Source organism: Podarcis melisellensis (genome assembly GCF_964234715.1).
Source record: "Podarcis melisellensis genome assembly, chromosome: 11".
NCBI classification, from domain to species: Eukaryota; Metazoa; Chordata; class Lepidosauria; order Squamata; family Lacertidae; genus Podarcis; species Podarcis melisellensis.
The window spans coordinates 22,295,199-22,318,154 of NC_138543.1; the positions used below are offsets into that span (position 1 = coordinate 22,295,199).

The 22,956-nt window shown below is 42.7% G+C and overlaps 1 protein-coding gene across 8 annotated transcripts in view; it reads left to right on the plus strand.

The window, feature by feature from the left end:
- Positions 1–6,788, plus strand: part of PJA2 (praja ring finger ubiquitin ligase 2) — a 41,630-nt gene extending 34,842 nt beyond the window's left edge. For all 8 annotated transcript variants that reach the window (XM_081930563.1, XM_081930561.1, XM_081930566.1 and 5 more), the window contains 3 exons: positions 3,552–3,666; positions 3,897–4,018; positions 6,108–6,788. In XM_081930563.1, the coding sequence (XP_081786689.1) occupies positions 3,552–3,666; positions 3,897–4,018; positions 6,108–6,236 (366 nt within the window). In that variant the 3' untranslated portion in view covers positions 6,237–6,788. The remainder of the gene's footprint in view (positions 1–3,551; positions 3,667–3,896; positions 4,019–6,107) is intronic.
- The last annotated feature ends 16,168 nt before the right edge of the window (positions 6,789–22,956 follow it).

The window sequence follows — 22,956 nt, forward strand, 5'->3', positions numbered from 1 at the left end:
AATTGTGCATTTATTCATTTATTCATTTCATTTTATTGTATTATGATTTGAATTCTGTGGAATTACGGTTGCTACAATGGACAGGAAAATGATTTAAGTGGTCTGTCAAGAACTTCAGCAATTTTCAAGTGGTCCATAGGGAAAAAAGTTGGGGAACCACTGACTTAACTAAATACTGAAATTGTGTTGCAAAGCAGTTATAAAGAGAAAAGTAAGCAAATCCTTCTTTAAGATGGCAGCCTTACTGCAAAGATTATTTCCTTCATTCTTTAACTCTTTTAGATGTTTAGAAGATTAATCTTCCAAATCATTGAAGTAACTTTGTCATCATGCTTATGTAGTTAAACTTAATCTTTTAGATTTGTTTGTGTGTTATGTTTCCCATCATTCTAGGTTTGTTAATAAGTGTGGCATCTCCAAGCAGCTGCATCTGCATTTTTTACTGTTTGCAATACATTTCATTGTGAATAACCTTTCTGTGTTGCCTTGCTAGTGGAAAGGCTGGGGGAGAACATCCCCTGTAGGTCAAGGTGGAAAGTCACAACATCTCATTACATGTTTTGCACCTTCTTTGAAAACAGTGGAATTTTGTGCAGTGAAGTTGGAGTTAGAAAAGATAAACATGAAATCAGAGACAGGCTCTTCTCTAAGGATAAATTACAGTGGTGCCTCGCAAGACGAAATTAATTCGTTCCGCAAGTCTCGTCTTGCGCGTTTTTCGTATTGCGAAGCAAGGTTTCCCATAGGAATGCATTGAAAATCAATCAATGCGTTCCTATGGAAACCGCCTTCAGACCAGGTCCGGGGACAGTCTGTCCCCCGACCTCTTCTGAAGGCCGGCGAAAGTCTTTGCTCCCCCCCCCCTTCAAAAGCCATCCGGGACAACGGAGAGACGCGCTGCGTTTCTCCGCTCTCCCGGGAAGGCAGGCAGGGGGGGAGCAAAGAGTTTTGCCCCCCGCCCGCCTTCAGAAGAGGTCCTGGACAGCCGTCCGGGACAGCGGAGAGACGCGCTGCGTTTCTCCGCTCTCCCGGGAAGGCAGGCAGGGGGGGAGCAAAGACTTTTGCCCCCCACCGGTCCAGGACCTCTTCTGAAGGCCGGTGGGGGGCAAAAGTCTTTGCTCCCCCCCCCCGCCTGCCTTCAAAAGCCATCCGGGATAGCGGGAAGTGCTTCCCTGCTATCCCGGACTGCTTTTAAAATGCTGGCAGTGGGGAGCAAAGCCTTTCGGCCCCCGCTGGCCTTCCTGGACCTCTTCTGAAGGCCGGAGGGGGGGGAAGGCTTTGCTCCCCACCGCTAGCATTTAAAAGAGGTCCCCGGAGATTTCCCTATGGGCTTTCTTCTTGCGAAGCAAGCCCATAGGGAAATTCGTTTTGCGAAGCGCCTCCAAAACTGAAAACCCTTTCGTCTAGCGGGTTTTTCTTCTTGCAAGGCGTTCGTCTTGCGGGGCACCACTGTAGTTAGAATAGTTCATAATTTTCTCATATTTTGACAACCTTTTCAATTTTGAAAATTCAGAACTCTGCTACAAGCAGAGGCAGCTGCTAATAATAATAATTAATACTAAGAAAAGTAGGTAGAGAATGATGTTACTGAGAAATATTTGTATTGCCTGGTGGATTAATGGTATGAAGTTCTATCATTTGCACAACTACAAACAGAATAGTAGTTTTGCTACAACAGCAGAATTTGCCTCAATTACTTGTTATCTTCTAGGACACAATTGTCAGCTGCCCTAGGTTTCAGAAACACTTGTGATTCACGACACTTGTGCACCAAACTCGGTGATACCCATTCAATAATGCAAAAGGGGGGGGGGGAATCAATAACAGCCATAGAAACATCCAAAAGCAAAAAGGCAGATGCACAAATGAATGTGGTTGCAAATGTGTTTTGAGGAAAAATTTCATCAAGAGAAGTGTTTAAAGCTTCTTAAAACCTGTATCAAGCAGTTTTTAGTACAGCTTACCTTAAGTGGCTGATAGGTTTATGAAAGCACAACACAGGTCCAATGGTGCAGTTGTTAATCTTCCTGAGAACAAATAACCAAACCATGTTTGGCACAAATCTGAATACTAGAGTTGTATGTTTAACATAACACTAGTGGTGTTGCTCCAAAAGCTTATTTGGTTAGCCTTTAACTCACTAAGAAGCTGTGGGCCACACACTATCCTCTCAGCCCCATATCTACAATATGTAGGGCTTGGCCTGGCCTACATAGCTGTTGTGGGAAGTGCAGAAGACATGTATGTGGAGCATTTTGAGCACTCAAAATGCACAATATAAATTCAAAGTACTATTTGTTTTGATTTCCTGAGTAAGTGAACGTATTTTCTCTCAGACTTTCTAACAGTTTCCCTTTTAAAATATATTAAGTTAAAACAACAGCAAGTAGTCTAATGGAATAAATATTAATGTATTAAAAGAATACATAGATTTAGATATTCCTGTGATGTATTTTTTATTGAAGAACTGCAAGTTCTTTGTAAATGATGAATAATAATGCCATTCTAGTATTTTTCTGGGGAAGTAATGCAAATTTATGGACCTTTTCACTAAGCACTGTGATGCAGTGTTGAAGGTGAAATTTGGCATCTGTTCACCAAAATGACCATGCATAATCAATCAGAACTTAATTGGAAATATGGATGTAGTCTAAGCAGTTAGACCCCAGAGCAAAAATGTACTGCATTCTTGTGGTTATGGAAAGGGGTTTTGGTTATCTTGGCCACATACCCAATGAAGTTTACATAGGAAATCTTGTTTAAATAATAATAGCCCTTGTGTGGGTGAGTTTCTCAATTTTTAGACAATATCTTGATGTAATATTGAACAAAGGCATCTTCAAAGTATATGGCGCCACAGGCAAGTTCCTAATTCTGCAGCCCAATCGAACCACCTGATCACCTATCTGCAGCTCATTCTGTATGTGCAAACCAGCACATGGCATCTGGTTTCCATTTTCCTAAGAGATTATACTGCATGTATCCACTGCTTCCCCCCTGAGCACCATTTTGGGGAGAAGGACAGCATAGCAAAGTTGTGGCAAAGGAAGATGTAGCTGGCAAGGCACAAAGAGGGAAGCATATGTTTTAGAAGCATGACTTAATAACCTGCTGCATAGCAGCATTAAACTATGCAAACCACTGTTGTGACTGAAAATTGAACTGGTAACAACTGTGATTGGTTGAAATGAGAGACTAATCCATGATAGCACCCTGCTGTTACTAAGGCAATCAAGCTTGGACCGCTCTCTCCTGCTGAAGTAAAAGATGACAGATGGTTCATCCACTTTAGTAATATAGATTCATGTTCATTAAGGAGTAAATTTTATTCTTTAATTAATTCTCAGAGATTAATATTTACAACCGGATCTCTCCTACGTATTATATCAATTTAGCATTTCTGAGGGGAAATGTAGAAGCATGTCAATTTGTACCCATCCTTTTCTACAGTTGTTGAGCTTCATGCAACCCTTTTAAATGGATTTTTTTAAAAGGAATAAATTATATCTGTCTTATGCATAACAGAAATGCCTTCTTATGCATCTTTTTAGACCGCTCTGGCACATTTAGAGTCCCTCGCAATTGATGTTGAGCAGGCCCATCCACCAGCTAGTAAGGAGAGCATAGACTGTCTGCCACAGATTATTATAACAGAAGATCACAATGGTAAGCATAAATGAGACAACTCGGGTCAAATTGTGATTAAAATAATGGTGGCCTGTGGTTTTTTTCTTTTGCAAGCTTTAGCATGGCAGTATCTGACCTGCAATTAGAACTGGAGGCCAGTTTCAAAAGCTTTATGCTTAGAAGGCTTATATTTCTAATTGTGCCACCTTAATCTTTGAGATCTCCTAGGTTTTGAAAGTGCAGACTGATATGTACTTTGTTTCCCTAAGCTGTAGGTCAGGAGCAGTGCTGTGCTATCTGCTGCAGTGAGTATATCAAAGAAGAAATTGTAACAGAACTTCCATGTCATCACTTCTTTCATAAGCCCTGCATAACACTTTGGTTGCAAAAGGTGTGTATTTGCATTGAAATGTAACAAATTCCTTTAAAACTCGCAATTTCTGTGAAACATTGACTACACTCGGTGGACATGGCTTTCTTCCTACTTGATTTCAGTTGTACTTTGAGAAGATGCCCAACAAACATAATAATGCTCTTTTTTGAAGTTAGATTTAAATGTATAACTACAAGTGCATTGTTTTATCCAGTCGATTTACATGAATATGTTCAGTGCCATGTTAATTATTTTTTAAATGCTTCATTGACTAGAGATCCAATTGTTCTTGTGTTTAAAGGCAGAAAAGCTCTGCTGGTGGTGATTGTCATACTTCAACTTAGTATTGAAAGAATATAAAGATCAGTTCAATTCAATCCTAGGCATTTGTTTTCAGTAGCTGAACTGAACCTAAGTAACACTCCTTCCACACACAAGTTCACTCCTGGTTAGCTTTCTTTCTTTCAGCAGCCTAATTAAGGTGGGGAAGTAGGGTGTGGGTGTGTTTGCTATTGTTAAACAGTTGGGAATCAGCAGTCCTTGCTGGTCTACAGCAAGTTACTCAGAGACCTACGAGTAGATCCCAGACTATCACCCCCAAAGTTTTTGGAATATTTGCAAATTTCACAGCTTTACTATAAAGTTTGATTACAGTGAAACACAAGTTAGCAATATTGTTTTAGTAATGTTTTAGGCCTTTTATATTGGAAAATTTGACTACATTCTATTTGTGGTTTGTCCCTAACAAATTCCTGAGATTTCAACATTTGCTGGGGCAACAAGTGTTAACTTAACGTATTTTTCGCACCATAGGGCGCACCGGACGATAGGGCGCACCTAGTTTTGGGAGGTGGAAAACAAGAAAAAAGTATTCTGAACCCCAGAAGCCAGAACAGCAAGAGGGATCTGGCTTCTGGGATACCGTGTGGCTGTTCTGGCTTCTGGGGTAACCGCACCAAGCCTCTTCAGGGCAGCGGGATGAAGGCTCCCCCTGCCCAAAGAGGCTGCGCACGGCTAAAGCAGAAGCCAGGACAGACGCGTCGCTGAAGGGGCACTGCGCCTTCTCTCTCTCTGCCCAGCGCCCCTCCTTCACAGGAGAGGTGCTGCGCAGAGAGGGAGAAGGGGCATCGCCCTTCAGCGAACCTGGAGAAGGAACAGAAGGAGACCCTTCTGTTCCTCCTCCGGCTTCGCTGGACAGGCGCGTTGCTCAAGGGGTGCTGTACCTTCTCTCTCTCTCTCTGCGCAGTGCCTCTCCTTCGCAGGCTGCTGCCCCAAGCCTCGTGCACCCGGCGGGACTTCCCGCCGGGCGCGCAAGGCTTGCAGACACTCGCCCAAGTACGGGGAGCCCTCTGGAGGGCTCCCTGCGCTTCGGGCAACAGGCTGCCGCCCCAAGCCTCGCGCGCCCGGCGGGAGCTCCTGCCGGGCGCGCAAGGCTTGCGGACACTCGCTGGGGCTGCTGCCCGCAAGCCTTGTGAGCCCGCGGGAACTCCCGCCGGGCTCGCAAGGCTTGCGGATAGCTTCCTGAAGCCTGGAGAGCAAGAGGGGTCGGTGCGCACCGATGCCTCTCGCTCTCCAGGCTTCGGCGAAAGCCTGCATTCGCACCATAGGACGCACACACATTTCCCCTTCATTTTTGGAGGGGAAAAAGTGCGTCCTATGGAGCGAAAAATACGGTAACCTGCCCTCATCAAGACACTAGTCCAGGGGGAGGGGAGGGTAGTGAGTGCAAAATTAGGCAAAATTCATTTCAGAAAGCTAAATTCAATTTCACATAGTAGTGAACTTTAAACAAAAAAATCTAATCTAGTGATAAGAACCTTCTTAAAATATTGAACACAAGTAATACCACATTTCATCATTTTGTGTTCGATGTTTCACTACCTCTACTAAAGGCAGTCTCCCAATTTGCTTATTCCAGAGAAATTTCTCTGAAATTGGCATGACACCTAAGACTGTGGTCTTAGGTTAGTAAACAGGCTGCTTCACTCACTCATGGTTCACACCCGCAAATCTACGTTTATTTGAGGTGTTGCATTTTGGCATTCTTGCGTACCTGGAATTCTTGTAGCTGCATTGTAACTGATCGATGGCCTTTTCTTTCATCCAGTCCGGAACGTGTCCTGTATGCCGCCATGTGCTTGCGCCTGTGCTTCCAGAGCCATCTATTCCCACAGTTACCTTCCTGCCTGATCATGATTCTACTCCTTCAGTCCACAGTACATCAGGAACACAATAAAACGAACATCTGAAAAGAGAGTTTGAACCATCAAATTTTACTGTAAATTTCTCCTGTTTAATTACAATGTGAAATTGGTTTATATGTAAGTATATATATATAAATATAAATATATATTAAAAACACTTTAAAGTATACTAGTTTAGAAAGAGAATGTATGACCTTTCTAAATGGTTTAGAAACCATTTAGAGCTAGAATTATCAGACTAAAAGGAGTAAAAGCTTGCACTAGTTTTCCTCAGTAAAACATGTCGCTGTTAATGTCTAATGCTTATATTAAATTTGTCTTAAGGAATGATCATTATTAATGTGGCACTTGTGTTCAAGGTAATGCAACTGCAGTGCAGTTGGAGCTTACGGATGTTATGCATATAACCTGTTTTACATTATATAATAATTGAGGCTTGGGTTGTTTCTTTTTGTTGAAAAATAGTGCCACTTGATTACTTTGTACATAGCTCTTTCATATTTGCATCAAATGTGAAGACGTTCTGTGACCACAGCAGTAGTATACTTTGGTTTCACTGGAAATAAAAAAGCATAATAACTCAACTTCCCTGTGATTTCATAAGAGCATGTGTGCTTGTGAGCGTTTCTCTAACCAGTACCCAGAACTGATAGTTGGGCAGCTTTATGGAGTTCATAATGTGACACAATTTGACATGCCTGTGGTAGAAACTGAGGGCACATTAGACTATAGAAAACCTGTGGGAGCTGGGTGCTTTCGTTATATCAGCTGTTGGAATTTAGATAGGCAAATTTTAGGGGCCAGGTTGAGAGGTTATAAAGGGGTCATACTGCCTGCAAAACTACTGAAATATAATGGAAAGAACTCCGATCATTGTTGGTAGGACACCTAAGTTTATTTTACATTACAATGCATTAGTCTTCAAAATTTTCTGCTGACTTCATTATTAATATTTTTATTATTTTAAAATTGTCTGTGCACTAGGGTGAGCTGCTGGGTTATAAACTATCCACTCACTAACTGTGCTCTTTATACATTGTGCAATACATCCAAAACCCATGATATTGATGGCTAGGGAAATTATGCAAGTCTCCAACACTGAAGTGTCTGCAGATGTATTATTTTACTGTAAAAGACTGTGAAACAGACGCATCCCGGGGTTCTTCTACCCAGCTCTTATTTAATTTACCATGATATGAAAAAAGATTTTGCGCTTATACATGAATGATCTGTTAACAGCTACATTTTTTTTTAACAGTTGTCAGAGTATATTCTTCGCTTGTCCTGTAAGAATAGATTTTGCAGCAGTGCTTTAGCACTGTAAGAAATAGCAGGGATGGGGGGAGAGAATAATTCCACACTTCACCCACAAAGAATGTCAGCTCACAGTTTCTAGAACAGAAGGGAAATAACAGCTGGACTCTGTTTGGAAAGGGTGTAGGACTAATTATTTAAGCTCCCATAGCATCCTTGCACGGTTGCTCTCTTCCTCTCCCCCATGCCACATCGCTGAAGCTGTATGCAGCCTAGCCAGTTTGTCAGGTTTAAAGAACAGGAAATTATGTTCTCAAGTCACCTAGCAATAGACAGATGCTTTCATTCCTCCCTTCTACAAAACTAGGTAAAAATGCCTGGACTGAGACTTTGGCAAGAAGAAACATCATTATCACTCTGGTACATGAGGGGAATGCCCATTTTTTCCAGGGTGGATTGTCTCTCCCACCCCACCCCCCCCCCCCGCCAGTGATCTAAATCAATCTGCCTTGGCAAATTGAGCATTCTTCTTTGTTACCATCATTATAAACAACGCTTTTGGTGCCCAAAAGTCCAATTTAAATAACCTCTTAAATCAAATTTTTCATGCTGAAATACATGTTTCCTGAAAAAGATGCATACTTTAAGAAACCAGAGGCCTTCTTCCTTGGAATATTAGGTTTTGAACTGCCCAAGAAAGATGTAAAGGTATTTTTGTATGCCACAACTGCTGCTCAAATTTTAATAGCCAAAAAGTGGAAAACACAAGAATTACCAACTGTGGAAGAATGGCAGATGAAGATGATGGACTTTATGGAGCTGGCTGATCTCACTGGGAGAATCCGCGACCAGAAAGAAGAGGAATACCAAGAAGTTTGGAAGAAATTTAAAGACTGTTTGAATAAATATTGTAATATTAAAGATTAGAAGTTACTTGAAAGTACTAAATAGGCCTAGGTTTAAATTAGGATTTAAATAAATAAATGAGATATAGAATGTTAAGAAAAATTAAGAAATTCGATTATAATCGGAAGATTGTTTTCTGAATAATGATATTGGAAAACTGCTACATTTAGTTACAAGGAAATTCGGATGGAAGAGATTAGAGGAAGTCAAGCAATATGTTTATGAGGTTGGAAGTTTAATTAATTAATTTTTATTGTCTATGTGTTTGTGGTTATATCTTTTGTTACTATTCGTTATATTTGTTTTATTTCTTTTTTCTCTTTTATTTTTGTTTCATTGGTTTTATAGTATGTGTTGTATTTGTATGAAACATAATAAATATTATTGGGGGGTGGGGAAGATGCATACTTTAATTGAAACTGTTTTGTACAACCTCGGAGCATAATCCAGAACTTTTGGCTATGCATCTCACAAAGCTTCTGCACTGCAAAACTATAGAGAGACGTGAGACTGTTTTCTGTTTAGCACTCTCAACCCGTGCAAGGATACACAAGAAAGGGCCTTCTCTGTTAGTGGCTTCCCGTTTGTGGAATGCTCTCCCCAGAGAGGTTTGACTGGCACCTTCATCATACATTTTTAGGCACCAGGCGAAAATGTTCCTCTTCAACCAGGTTTTTGGCTAACTAATACTCTACAGCCTTTTAAATGTGTCTGTGGGGAGTTGGGGTTATTGTTTTGCTGTTTTGTTTTAATTATTTACTTGTTTTTATTCTGTACTTTATTCTGTGAACCGCCCTGAGATCTTATGATGAAGGGTGGTATATAAATCTAATTATTATTATTAACAATAATACAGCAGAATATCACTGCAATCCTGGGCACACCTATTTGAAAGGAAGCCTCGTTGGAAAGCAAGACAGCTAGTAAATGTCTACCTTGTTAAGTATATGAACTACCCTGAGACCTCTGGGTATAGGGTATAAATTCAATAAAAAATAATAATAAGTCATAACTATTGTTAACTTCAAAGCTAACAATAGAGAGCATAAAATAGTGGCACAAGCTAAGATGCTTTTTCTTTCATCCTGGTGAGATAAAGATGGCATTTCCTGGATTCTGTTCCCCAAGATGAATTTTTAGTCATACCATGCAATAGGTTCTAAGCCTGATTCCCAGCTACAAGCTAAATTAGAGCAAGTTTTTTGCCCAATCTAGGCCCATATAGTGAACTTACAACGCTTATTTCAAACATAACCATTGCATACCTCTTTACATTTCAGAAGGCAAGGAGATTTGAGTTAGACTTGAGGCTTGTTTCAGTGCAACTGTTTTCATTGCATCTTGTCAGCCACCTCTTCAAGATTAGTGCTGTGGGCAGGAATCCAGGATCCAGGGGTTCTTGTCAAACAATCTGTATGAATGACATATTCCATTACAATGACGCCATGTATATATTTCAGTGAAATCTCCCAAGTGTTATGTCTCGGAGGCAAAAAGTGGTCAGGAATGATCCAGTTAATCCATAAAGTGCTTTTAAATATCCATTTAGTTTGGGCATGTGAAGAAATGAGTAAAAAAGCAAAACGAACAATGATGTGTCTTGTTAATGGGACAAGTTTGCAAGAGCCTCTTTAGATCTTACGTACGGGGACAATTTGGTGGTGGGTTCTGTGTCACTAGACACACGGCTAGCATAGAAAAAGAACCACGCTGGTCCAAAAGCCACAATAGGGCAATACCTTTACAGTCATACCTCAGGTTGAATGTGCTTCAGGTTGAGTGCTTTCGGGTTGCGCTCCATGGCAACCCGGAAGTAACGGAACACGTTACTTCTGGGTTTCACCGCTTGCGCATGCACAGACGTGCAAAATGACGTCACGCATGCGCGGAAACAGTGAAATGCGGCACGCGCAGACGCATCTTACGTTCTATTCAGGGTGCAAATGGGGCTCTGGAATGGATCCTGTTCACATCCCAAGGTACCACTGTATTAGGATCAACTGCAATGCCACAAAGTACAAGTTGTAAATTAACTGTCAAAGGTCTTGTAGCAACCTATATTTGCTGAATGCTTTTGCAGGATACAATCTCAGATCTTTTAAGCTTTTTAATATATATATATATATGGTCTTATTCACCTTACTGCAAATATTCAGTTATAACAACTGAATAGAACTTTAAAAGCAGCATTGCACTCAATGGTAAGCAAAAGTGAAAATACATAATCCTCTCCACATAAACCGAGGCCTAATATTGTCCTTTGAATACCTGTAGGGGGCTTCCAATAAATAGACTTTTCAGCACACTGGAATTGGATTTCATGCAGACAGAACTTTAAGCAGACAATTTGTTTCTCTCTCGCGCTAGCTGACCACAGCGTTACAAGAGAACCTTATCCTCCTCACCCACAGAGCAGTTTTCAAGTTGCTCTGCCAAGTTTTCCGTATGTTGCCTTCAATCCTATAACCTGGGGAGTAAACTTCACTGGGCTCAATGGGGCTTCTGAGTAGATCGCACTGTTAGAAACTTTCCACCAGTTGTTTGTATAAACTGGAAATAAAAAAAGAACAGAGCTGGAGATGGTTATTTCCCCACCATCTGTTACTGGGCCTCATCTCTTGGCTCCCCACCTCCCTCTCAGCAGCTGGCACAAAGGAAAAACTGTCGAAAGGCAATGACTTCTTAACCCAAATTTGTAGTCTTTGTTGGCACAGTTTTCAAACTCATGTATCCTAATTAAAAGGTAGGCTGGTGAGCTTCGATTCTCAAATTCTTTTGGATTATGAATCCTGCTGTTGAGGCCTCGTATTTGCTTTTTCCTCATCAGCACATCCAGGGGTCATGATGGCTGCTACATTTAAACATTCAAAGCGCTGTCCCAACATAGGAAGAGCAGAGTGTGAATGTCACGCTTCATCTGACCTCTTATACGTGAACCTTCAAGAAAATGCAACAATCTCATATTGGCACCCTCATGTACAGGAGATAATACTTAAAACCCTCTCTTACCCTGAACCGGCATTGCCACACTACTTTTGTGTATGCCAGGCAGCAGCTGTGCTGGCATAAAAGGAATGCATGTGTATGGACTTGCAGTGCTTCTTTCAAAAGGGGGTAAAGTTAATTAAATTTCCCTATAGTAAAGGGGGAGGGGATGAAGCAGACCCAAGCTGAATCGAACATCCTACAAAGTGCCTTGGGTCAAAGTAGTCTGTTTTCCAAAACGCCAAATTGGGGTCCCAATCAAATCTTGTGCTATGTGCTCCTACTGAGGACTCCTCATCATCCACACGGGGCTCATAAAAACTTTAAAATAGGCTCTCAGCTTAGGGCTCTGGAAAAAACAAGAAAATAGTTGAAAAATTGCCATAGAGCTAGTCTTTCATAGCAGTGCAGATGTCTGGAAATTTTATAGGTACCTTAAAAAGAGAGGAAAACTGGCTGTAGACCACCCGCTTTGCATGTAGAAGGTAATCTTCTTCAGGCTTCTTCAGGTAGTGCTGGAAATGTCCCCTCTCTGAAAACATGGAGAGACATGGACTGTCAGTGCAGGCCAAACTGAGCTAGGTGGGCTAACAGCCAGACTCAGAATAACACAGCCTCCTATGTTCCTGTCGCCTACCATTTAATTTGTTAGGGGTACCATTTCAGGGGAGGAGGAGGAGGAGCAAAATCAATGTGCTTGCTAAAAATCCTTCTCTTTGATTTTTTTTTAAAATGCCCCCTTTTTTAATAACCAAATTACTCTCCTCATTCTCCACCTCCCTTCACCCATGACATTTCTAGCTGGCAGTGCATAACGTAATTACCATATATTTTCCATTACAATGTCAATAGGTAGATAAACATGTTGTATCAGTCTCCATCAATTTGCCCTTTTACTTCAAACTGGCAGCTGACTCCATCAGAGTGAAGATTTTTTTGAGGCCATCGTGTTCCTGCAGCAGCTCAGTGTGCAACCCTTGGCCAACGTGTTGGGGGGGGAGAGGAGCAGGGAGGAGCTGACTCCCCTCCTCAAAAATGCCCCCCCAAAACCCTGCAGCGGGCAGCTTAAGGAGTAAACCCTACAGCAACCCAGAGTGGAGTCCCTAATGTGGTTAGATGGCACCTACAGCTCCTGCAGCCCAGCTAGTGCCAACTGGATTGCTCTGCTTCCCTTTGGAAGGCAGCTATGCTCACCACTATACGACAAACGCTGCTCTGCTTCCCTTTGTTCACCTCTCTGGAGTGCAAGCCTGGGCAGTCCAAGGCCTCCAGACACGCTGCCCAGGCTTGCACTCCAGAGAGGTGAACAAGCAGTTTGACTGCACCTGCGGAAGCGCACTCCATTGTCTCTTGAGACAGATGTATGCCAACAGCCAGCCATTGATTTACACATATCACAATAGTTATTTGAAATCTTTCCCCTTTTTTGCACTAAAAGGAAGATTTCACTTACAATTTTCGGAGGCCTCCACTTGCAGAATTCTTCAGGGAGAAAACTGGATTGCCCCATAAAACATGTCCACCCACTCCTACCTACTCTCCTCCGACTCTTGAAATTAGTTGAGATGAAAAGCTCACTGGTGGGCATTGGGGCAGGGCTCCCAGGGCTGCCTCTCCATCCCTTCCCCTCTTCCAGTGAGCCAAAGTGACACAGCTGCCAGGAAGCTAGCCAGAGCACTTGGGTGAGCAGCTTCTGGGTTCACACCTCCAATTCAAGGACATGTGTCAGTCCAAGCAGAAGTGTTTCAGGAGAGGGCAGGAAGAGTGAGTGTCCCTGGGGAGGGCAAGACCTAGGAACAATCCTGAGGGACAGAGATATTTGCATTTGGGCTTCCAATTCTGCACCTCGGCTGTAGAACTTTGTACTGCAAAATGATACAGTGATGTAAGAGGAAATTGGCTGCGTAGATGCAAAGAAGAAGACGAGGAGGAGTTTGGACTTGATATCCCACCTTTAACTCCCCTTAAGGAGTCTCAAAGCGGCTAACAATCTTCTTTTCCCTTCCTCCCCCACAACAAACACTCTGTGAGGTGAGTGAGGCTGAGAGACATCAGAGAAGTGTGACTAGCCCAAGGTCACCCAGCAGCTGCATGTGGAGGAGCGGGGAAGCGAACCCGGTTCACCAGATTACAAGACTACCGCTCTTAACCACTACACCACGCTCGCTCAAGTGTCCGTTTGGGAACGCTTTTTGCTCTGACTTCTGAATACAGTACAGCTCTTGGGACCTCTGAAATATTATTTGAATCCATAGCTGAAAATTATCCTTTAACTTGATTTTGTTCTTTCCATTTGCTTAAGGTTACATGTTTAGCACCAAGTGCTTTATTAAAAGAAAATAGATGGAGTTCATAGTGCTTAACAGTGACAAACATGATTAATAATGCCTGAAAGTTGGTAACTGCTTGATGGTTCTGAAATTGGAAAACCTGCTGAGGTTTTTTGTGGTTTTTTTAAATACCCCAGTGCTTGAGCATTTTGTCTTGTAAATTGAAGAACAGTAGTCAACTGTGACCTGTTAATGTAGAGATGATCTCTGTAAAAGTGAAGATAAGCTTCACTGCACAGGAGTAGAATTTTTCTACTAATATATTCAAAATTCAGGATGTGCCGTTACCGTTCTCAAGACCTGCATGACTGGATGGAGCAAAACTTGAAAATAAAAGTGCAATGTATGTTGCAAGCAATTTCTTCAATGCCCGAAGCCATACCCCAGGTCTTCCCATTTGGGCCCCAACATAACCCCTGATCTCAAGGAGTTCCAGCCCCTCCATTCTACATGCGCCACCATGTCCCTCAACCGTTTTCTCCAAAATGGAGACATAAGCAAAGAGCTCTTGAGCCTCTTCTTCTCCAGTGCAAACATTAAGCAATTGTTTAGGAGAGCTGCACCAGAGAGCTACAACCTCTTCTTATGGGCTAGATCACAGATGGATAGAACTGTTGACAGGATGTGGTATTAGGATGTGAAATATGTAGAACCAGGCAGTCAATTCATGTGTTAGCCGTATCCATCCTCCTTTCCAGAGGGGTAGGTAACAGTGGACAGTGACTGGCCAGGAGATCTGACAGGCAGCACAAGGGCTTGAGAAATTATCCCACCACTGCTACCCCAAAGTTGATGGCCTTCCAGCCACCTTCCTTCTGCCAGGATCTTTAAACTTGATGGCTCGGGGAAAGGAAAACAAAGTTATATCCATTAAACTTCAGGGAACAAACAGTCTCTTTGTCCACTCATTGGCCACTCTGAGTGCTTGCTTCTGGAGCATCTCCTCCCAACAGATTGAGGAAGAGGACATGTGGAATGGATGTCCCTCTCAGAAAAAGAACAGGACCTCTGAGGTGTACATGCAGAAAATTTATTCTTTTCTCTTTTTTCCTATTGAGGACCAACTCCCCTTGGAGGTTATCTGTCTGTGGTCACACGCTGGCAGTGAGCCAGCCAAAGCCAGCAGTGATCTGTCTGCCTGTTTTTCCTCACTCATCTTGACACCACCTTCTCTCCTGTCCATCACCCTGGTTGGGGAAGGGGCAGATTTCTCAGGGAGGGTTTTCAATCAACTTCCTCCTTCCATTGCCCAATTGGTTTCAGCTCCTTCTCCTTCCCAGTTTTTTACCCTTCTCCCCACCCCCCTGCACCCCAGGGGTCAGCCAAGGATGCAGCCCTTAGACCACAGCACCCCCTCGCCCCCACCCCAGAGTAAATTCCCCCCCCTAGAATTTCAATGTCAAGCTGACTTTGTTTTTCCAGCTTCCTTTGCCTCTTCTACCATGTGTCTGTTAATCAGTTAAAAGCAAGACAGTTAATTAATTGAACAGCTTTACTTGATTAGCACCCTTATTTAAAACATCCATTCTTTTTAAAAAAATGGTAGTTTCAGTACCTGGAATTAAATAGTCCTTGCAGCCAGGACTATTCAGCACTAGTTAGATGTAATTTGTAGTGCCATGCACAGCGCAAATCAAAAGGAATGTTGTCAAGGGGAACATGTTTGAGCGATAAGAGACTAGGAGCACAAGTCAACACAGTGATGCTGTAGCACAAAAAAAATCCAATGCCATTTTAGGATGCTTTTAATGGCAGGAAGTCCATTACTAGCAGTATCAAGGCTAAAATTAAAGCATTCTAAATGGCAGTAATCAAGAAAATGCAAAATTAGTCAATTCTTGCCCTTAGTTGCCAGTTTGTTAACCAGCGCTTGATTTATGGAGGAAAGGGGAGGCAACTTTTAAATACCCAACCCCTGACTCTCCCATCAATAAACTACTACTATTAAATTATTATTATTATTATTATTATTATTATTATTATTATTATTATTATTATTATTATTACCACCCTTTATCTGAAGGTTGCAGGATGGTACACAGTAATATAATATAAAATCATGCAATAGATCCACAGAGTGTCATAAAAAAACCTAATGTTGAAATAAACTAACTGTGAGCATCTCAAAGACTCAAAATATGTTCAGCCCTTGTGCCTCAGTTTCCCTAACTATAACAACAACAAGAACAACCCCCACCTTAAACAGCATGCCAATACCGAGGGGGGCAATTGTATCTCCAGCAGGAGAGAGTTTCACAATCCTAAACCAAATCATGTCCCCAAGTAGCCTTCATAAAGCAGTCATCAAAGATGTAAAAGACTAGGCCAAGTCTGTAATTTGAATTACGGTGTTAACCACAGCGCTGTGTCGTGGTTTCTATGAAGTTGAAAGTCTCTGCACCCCTGACAGACCTGCTGGTGGATGTGGATAGTCTGAGTCTCTGTAGACACCATACATTCAAAGCACACACATACCACCAGGTAAGTTATATATGTGGGCACTGTGTTACTACTGCTAGTGATATCCTTAAGTGTAAGACCACATGACTGGTACCTTTTTTGATACAAGGTACAAGGTGTCTATCAGTTGATGCTTGTTGGAGGGATAGTTGTGGTCTATATGTAAATGGAGATTCTTTTTCCTAGGAAGTGATTACCCCACTTAAATGACCCATTGCATTCTGTGAAGTTAGGGAGCAAAGACCAGAAGGTTTTGCAGCCTTCCAAAGAGGTACAAGACAGTTCTATGACACACTAGGTAAGTTGCTATGTGCAGCTCAGCCCTTAGTATTTCTTTATATAGGGTAAGGTTTGCATACAGAGTAACTGGAAAGTTTTCGCTATTATTATTTTTTAACATCTCCCCTTAAGCGCACGAGTCTTTTGATCTATGCAAGCCTGAGCAGTTCTTTCATAGTCCAGAGTAGTTATGCCACTAATAAAGAAAGAACATAAGAAATATGTGAAATGTGCATATGCTGATGTGCATGTATGGATGCATGTTTAGAACTCAGTACTATAATAGATAGGGATGTGGGTGGCGCTGTGGGTTAAACCACAGAGCCTAGGGCTTGCCGATCAGAAGGTCAGCGGTTCGAATCCCCATGACGGGGTGAGCTCCCGTTGCTCGGTCCCTGCTCCTGCCAACCTAGCAGTTCGAAAGCACGTCAAAGTGCAAGTAGATAAATAGGTACCGCTCCGGCGGGAAGGTAAACGGCGTTTCCGTGCGCTGCTCCGGTTTGCCAGAAGCGGCTTAGTCATGCTGGCCACATGACCTGGAAGCTATACACCAGCTCCCTTGGCCAATAAAGTGAGATGAGCGCTGCAACCCCAGATGGGCCTAATGGTCAGGGGTCCCTTTACTTTTACTATAATAGATATACAATGCAACTCACAATACTGGAGAACACTGTGACCAAGTGAGCTGTGCACCTTTTCAGTCTACTGCTCAGGTGCTAAGTACTGATGCTCCTGCACCTGCCCTCTCTTCTTACAGCTCTTTTACCTTTAAACCACACTTGCACCAGACAGCCTTTTGAACAGAGTAGTGATGGCCAGACTCGGCCCTCCAGCTGTTTTGGGACTACAACTCCCATCATCCCTAGCTAACAGGACCAGTGGCCAGGGGTGATGGGAATTGAAGTTCCAAAACAGCTGGAGGGCCAAGTTTGGCCACCACTGGAATAGAGGATTCCTCCAAACAAAGGACTGCCCAGTGACATCCTTTCAAGCAGAGGACTGTCATCTGTAAATAAGACAAATGGCCACCCTAGCCATTAAAAAAAGGTTGAAACAACTGAAATTATTATTCATGGTACACACTGGTGGTTAGTTTTGCTATTCCTGTCTTTAAGAATATCACTCTTTCAAACTGTGTGTTAAATTATTTGCAGTTTGAACATTTCAGTGTTGTTTGCTTTAAAATACTGGATTATGAATTGACTTCAGTGGTGTCCTGCTGTTCATTGAAGGCTCTCTGATCCAGTGGAGGCTTCTGTGACTGTAAGAGCATAATAAGAGCCCTGCTGTTAAAATTCAGAGCTCTCCACAGCTGTATTTAATGTCAGAATAAAAAGACTGGGAGATCCCAGATCTTCTGAATAACTGCCCACCAGTCTTGGACAGGGAACGAGATATTGTTGCAGCATGTCCATGTTTAGTGTCCTCCCCAAATGCAGTGTTGACATTCAGGAGATTAAAAAATATATATCTGAAGAATACCAAAAGCTCTTGGCACAAAGCAAAGCAAAAACTAAAACTAAAAATCTTTTGAATGGCTGAAAATCAATGCAGAATAGTATCCATTTATGACACGGATATCCTGCACACATTTCTGTCAAACTATCATTCTGCCTCAAGATCATTACTTCATTTATGCCATCTATATTAAAGAGTGGTGACAACTCTCATTAAGGAAAAAGTACCTCCTGACCTTAATTCCGAAAGAAAGCTTGCAAATGTTCCAGCTTGACAGCTGACAAATGTTCGTTATCAGAAAACTTAATTAATAACCATAACTACGAAACAATAATTTACCTTATTCTGTTCTGTGGCGGAATTAGGTCATGTTTATACTAAGACTGGGCTGAGAAGGGGAGATGGTACGAAGTTCTATATGAATGTTGTTATTTTGAATTGGCTTTTCAGCTCAAAGAAACCCTGAATCAGTCTGCTCCCAATCTGCTGCCATTCAGATGCTGCCAGAGTACAACCAGCAATATCTCTGAACATTGGCCATACTATCTGGAGTTGGGGGGAGTTCAAGAACATCTGGAGGGCATCAGGTTCTAGAAGTCTGCCATGTATTATATTAGGTAAAAAGGTAAAGGACCCCTGGGCGGTTAAATCCAGTCAAAGGCGACTATGGGGTGCGGCGCTCATCTCGCTTCAGGCCAAGGGAGCTGGCATTTGTCCACAGACAGCTTTGATTGTAGTAAAATAGCTAAGTGATTTACAAAAGAAATAAAAATTAAAACATAGGAGTTTTTCTATCTTCATAGGAAGAAAATCAAATTTGAAATGGCTTTGATTGATAGATTATATTGTATTCCTTTATTCATATTTTGTTTAAATGTCATCTGCCCTGAGATCACTTGTGAGGAAGGACTTTGCCTAAATCTTATTTTTAATAAACAACAACAACAGCAATATTCTGAAGGCATTAATGTTAAAGATTTTACTTCATAAAACTGGCAGTTTCGGCAATTCCTTACTCAGCAAATGGGGTTGTGTGATTGCACAAACGAGTATGAATATATTATATTCCATGCAAGCATATTCTGAGTTTAGCAATTTCCAGAATTAGTGGCTGATGTATACACTGGCACATTATGCCAAACATATTTATCTCCATGCACTGTTACCACTACGGAGTTTAAATATAGTACAAAAGGCTGGCAAGCTCACTAAAAAATGGTGCAGTGGCAACTAGCCAATGTTTGAAAAACTAAATAGAATGAGTTGGTGTTCATTCAAGCAAAACATCCATTGATTGCAATGAAGTGAAGATTTTAAGAAATATTTTTCTAAAAGGGTATTGTTCCATGCTCCTCATATTAGCATAATTTAATTTTAAAAACTCAGCCATTCAATAACTGCTTTACAATTGTATTTAGCATTACCCCATTTACTCTATTCCTTCTAGTGGCAATCATTTATACTCAAAATGTACTGTTGTCAAGAGCTTGATCAATAAACTAACTTCTTGTTGATTCACCAGCTATTTCTCATCCCATTTTCTAATTCTAATTCAATTTTTCTAATTCGATTCTAATGATCTCTTAGAATAGACAGTGGTTAGCTGCTGCTCAGCTTTAGACACACCTGAATATATTTCTGAGCCTCTGTGTGCAGCCATGGAAAACAAGCTACTCTAGAAAATCAACAGGGGAGATCCGAGTCTGGGCGTTTTATTGGATCTTTGAACGGCCTTTGATACTGTTAAGAACCTAATGAAACCAAAGGCCCATCTCATCTGGCTTTCTGTTCTCTGATATAGAAAAAAATGGGGGTGGTTGGCTTTTGCTGCCCAACTCCCCAAGGGACTGAGCCCCCCAAGTCCATGATCGGTCAGAGATGAATGGATGGAGGGCAGAATGAAGTGGTCCTTATTTTTCTGTTGCAACAGAGTTCCCTCCCTTCCTAACAAAAAGGCAAGAGAGATCCAGAACCAAGAAGAAGCATCTCTTTTAAGGGTTTGCATTTTGGTGTGGAGAAGCAGGACATCCCCTCTGCAACCAGTCAGAAATTACATCACACATGAGGTGGGGTTATTGTGGCTCAGGCAGGCCAAAGTGTGATGTTCCTGAGGATTCCGCAAGTTTTACATAGTTCCAGACACAGTTTACAGAAAACAGTAGCATCTGATAAGACAATTAGGATGCCAGCAGACATCCCTCAATGCAGAGCATCTGGGCAAACGATGACAATACAAAGGAGTTTCATAGATATAGGAAAGGAATCCCTTCAGGAATTTCTCCTGATGTTCTGAGGCAAGGGGGATTATGGAGGCAGAGGAAATATTTAGAATCTTTAGGGGAGCCAAGATGGCTTTTGGATTGCTCTCCTGTACTATTTTAGACATGTGGTTTATATACTTATGTGTGTGTGTTTACCTTGTGCAATTATCAACATTTATTCTCTACTGGAGGCCTTAGAATTCCTATAACATAGTGAAAATTCAAACAGGACATGAGCAAGACAGCACTCTCTCTGCTTGCACATCCCAGATACTGGTATTCAGAGGCAAACCACTCCCATATACTGGTGATAGGACACAGTCATCATGACTAGCAGCTATTGCTAGATTTATCCTCTATGAATTTGCCTCACTCCCTTTTAAAGACAAGCACTCAATCATCACCTCCTGTGAGATCCAGATTGTTGTGCTCCTCCTGCTGCCCGGGGAGTTGGCCAAGCATGCCATCTCCAAGGGCACCAAAGCCATCACCAAGTACACCAGCTCCAAGAGAGTTGGCACCATTCTTCAGGTACCTGGGAAAGTTCTTGTGGCCCCTTCCGACTCCGCGATTCTATGAAGTCAGTGACCATCAATACACCTTGTTGCTCCCTGTTTATGGGTTACCACCCACCAGGCAGGTGGCGCTGTGGTCTAAACCACTGAGCCTCTTGGGCTCGCCAATCAGAAGGTCGGCGGTTCGAATCCCTGTGATGGAGTGAGCTTCCATTGTTCTGTCCCAGCTCCTGCTAACTTAGGAGTTTGAAAGCACACCAGTGCAAGTAGATAAGTAGGTACTACTGTGACAGGAAGGTAAATGGCGTTTCCATGTGCAGTGTGTCCCATTGCACCAGAAGCGGTTTAGTCATGCTGGCCACATGACCCGGAAAGCTGTCTGTGGACAAACGCTGGCTCCCTTGGCCTGAAAGCAAGATGAGCGCCACAGTCACATAGTCACCTTTGACTGGACTTAACTGTCCAGGGGTCCGTTACCCTTACCTTTACCTTACCACCCATCACTACCCTCTGAAATTTTCTTGTAAGGTACAAGAATGCTTGCCATCAGTCATCACCAATAAACTCCTCAGTATCTTTCCTTTAGCATACCAGAGGGCTCAATGCCGCTCCTCTCTTTTAAATGTTGACAAGACCAGTTTAAAAACCTTGGGGATTTGGAGATGAATGCCATCCGTAGGCTGGGAGCATCCAATTCTTCACACACCAGACCCTTGTCTGGTGGATCTATTATCACACCTCCACCAGTGTCTGCTTGAGAATTGCATGGGGGCAGGTGGGCAAGGCGATGTCAGGTAAAGACAGAGCAGACTGCATAATTATAGCAGGGCTGTCTGAAGCAGCAACGAGATGCCACAGAATTACAGAATGATATGAAAGAGAAGGGACACAGGTGGCGCTGTGGGTTAAAGCCTCAGCGCCTAGGACTTGCTGATCGAAAGGTCGGCGGTTCGAATCCCTGCTGCGGGGTGCGCTCCCGCTGCTCAGTCCCAGCGCCTGCCAACCTAGCAGTTCGAAAGCACCTCCGGGTGCAAGTAGATAAATAGGGACCGCTTACCAGCGGGAAGGTAAACGGCGTTTCCGTGTGCAGCTCTGGCTCGCCAGAGCAGCGATGTCACACTGGCCATGTGACCCGGAAGTGTCTCCGGACAGCGCTGGCCCCTGGCCTCTTAAGTGAGATGGGCGCACAACCCCAGAGTCTGTCAAGACTGGCCCGTACGGGCAGGGGTACCTTTACCTTTACCTTTATGAAAGAGAAGGAAGAAGTGGCAGTGGCGTAGCGTGGGTTGTCAGCACCCGGGGCAAGGCAAGTAATTTGTGCCCCCTAACCCGTGGATTTGTGCCCCCTAACCCATGGATTTGCGCCCCCTAACCCTAACCTCCAGATGTTGCGCCCGGTGCGGCCGGCCCCCCCAAACTCCCCACGCTACGCCACTGAGAAGTGGGTAGGGTCTGAAGAGTGTGTGTTTGTCTACTTGATAAGAAAGGCTTCTTACCAGATTTCTCACAGCAGGGCCCAACTGCGAGACCTTGGCTCCACGGCTGCCAAATCCATCGACCCATTCACCATCTTTCCATACCTGCTGGGTAAGAAGTCACCAAAAGTCGAAATCACTATGACAAAACCTGGCTAGGAATGTGGAGTTGTGTCTCCACCTATGCTCAATCCATATGTTTGTTAAAAACACAACTATTACAAGTTCCTGAAGATGGCCTGATCCTCAGGCTAACACCTCAAAAGGAAATTGCCTGAGTTAATTAGCTTTTACACTTGGCTCAATTAAAGGATTAGAAAGGTCTAGCACACAGCTTAAATACACACGGTGTTTGGCCTAATATACATGAGTCTAACACATATCTTAGAACAAACCAGTCTGACATCCTGTTTTAACATATAAGTTCTAATTAAATCCCAGTGAACCCAGGCATTTAGCAACCACAGAACTGTAAGATTATGTATCCAGTTAATACAATCCTTTTTGCATCTCCCTCCTTTTTATCGGCCCATGAGCTCCAACAGTACCGCTTTGTAATTTTGCAATCGTACTGTTGAAAACATTCGTTGTCACAATTGGATTTTGGAACAGCTATTGTTGTTACATTGCCAGCAGAGCTGTTTTCATCTTCACTTTATATTATGATCTTTGCCAAAGAATCTCCTAACTTTCAGCCACCCTCGTGCCAGGTGACATGGGAGTTAAGTCAAAACATGACTTCATCTATCAGAATAATTCTATAATGATAGTTCGAAGAACATCAGAATCTCAGAACAACGGGCTCGGATCTGCTGCGTTTTGATACGTG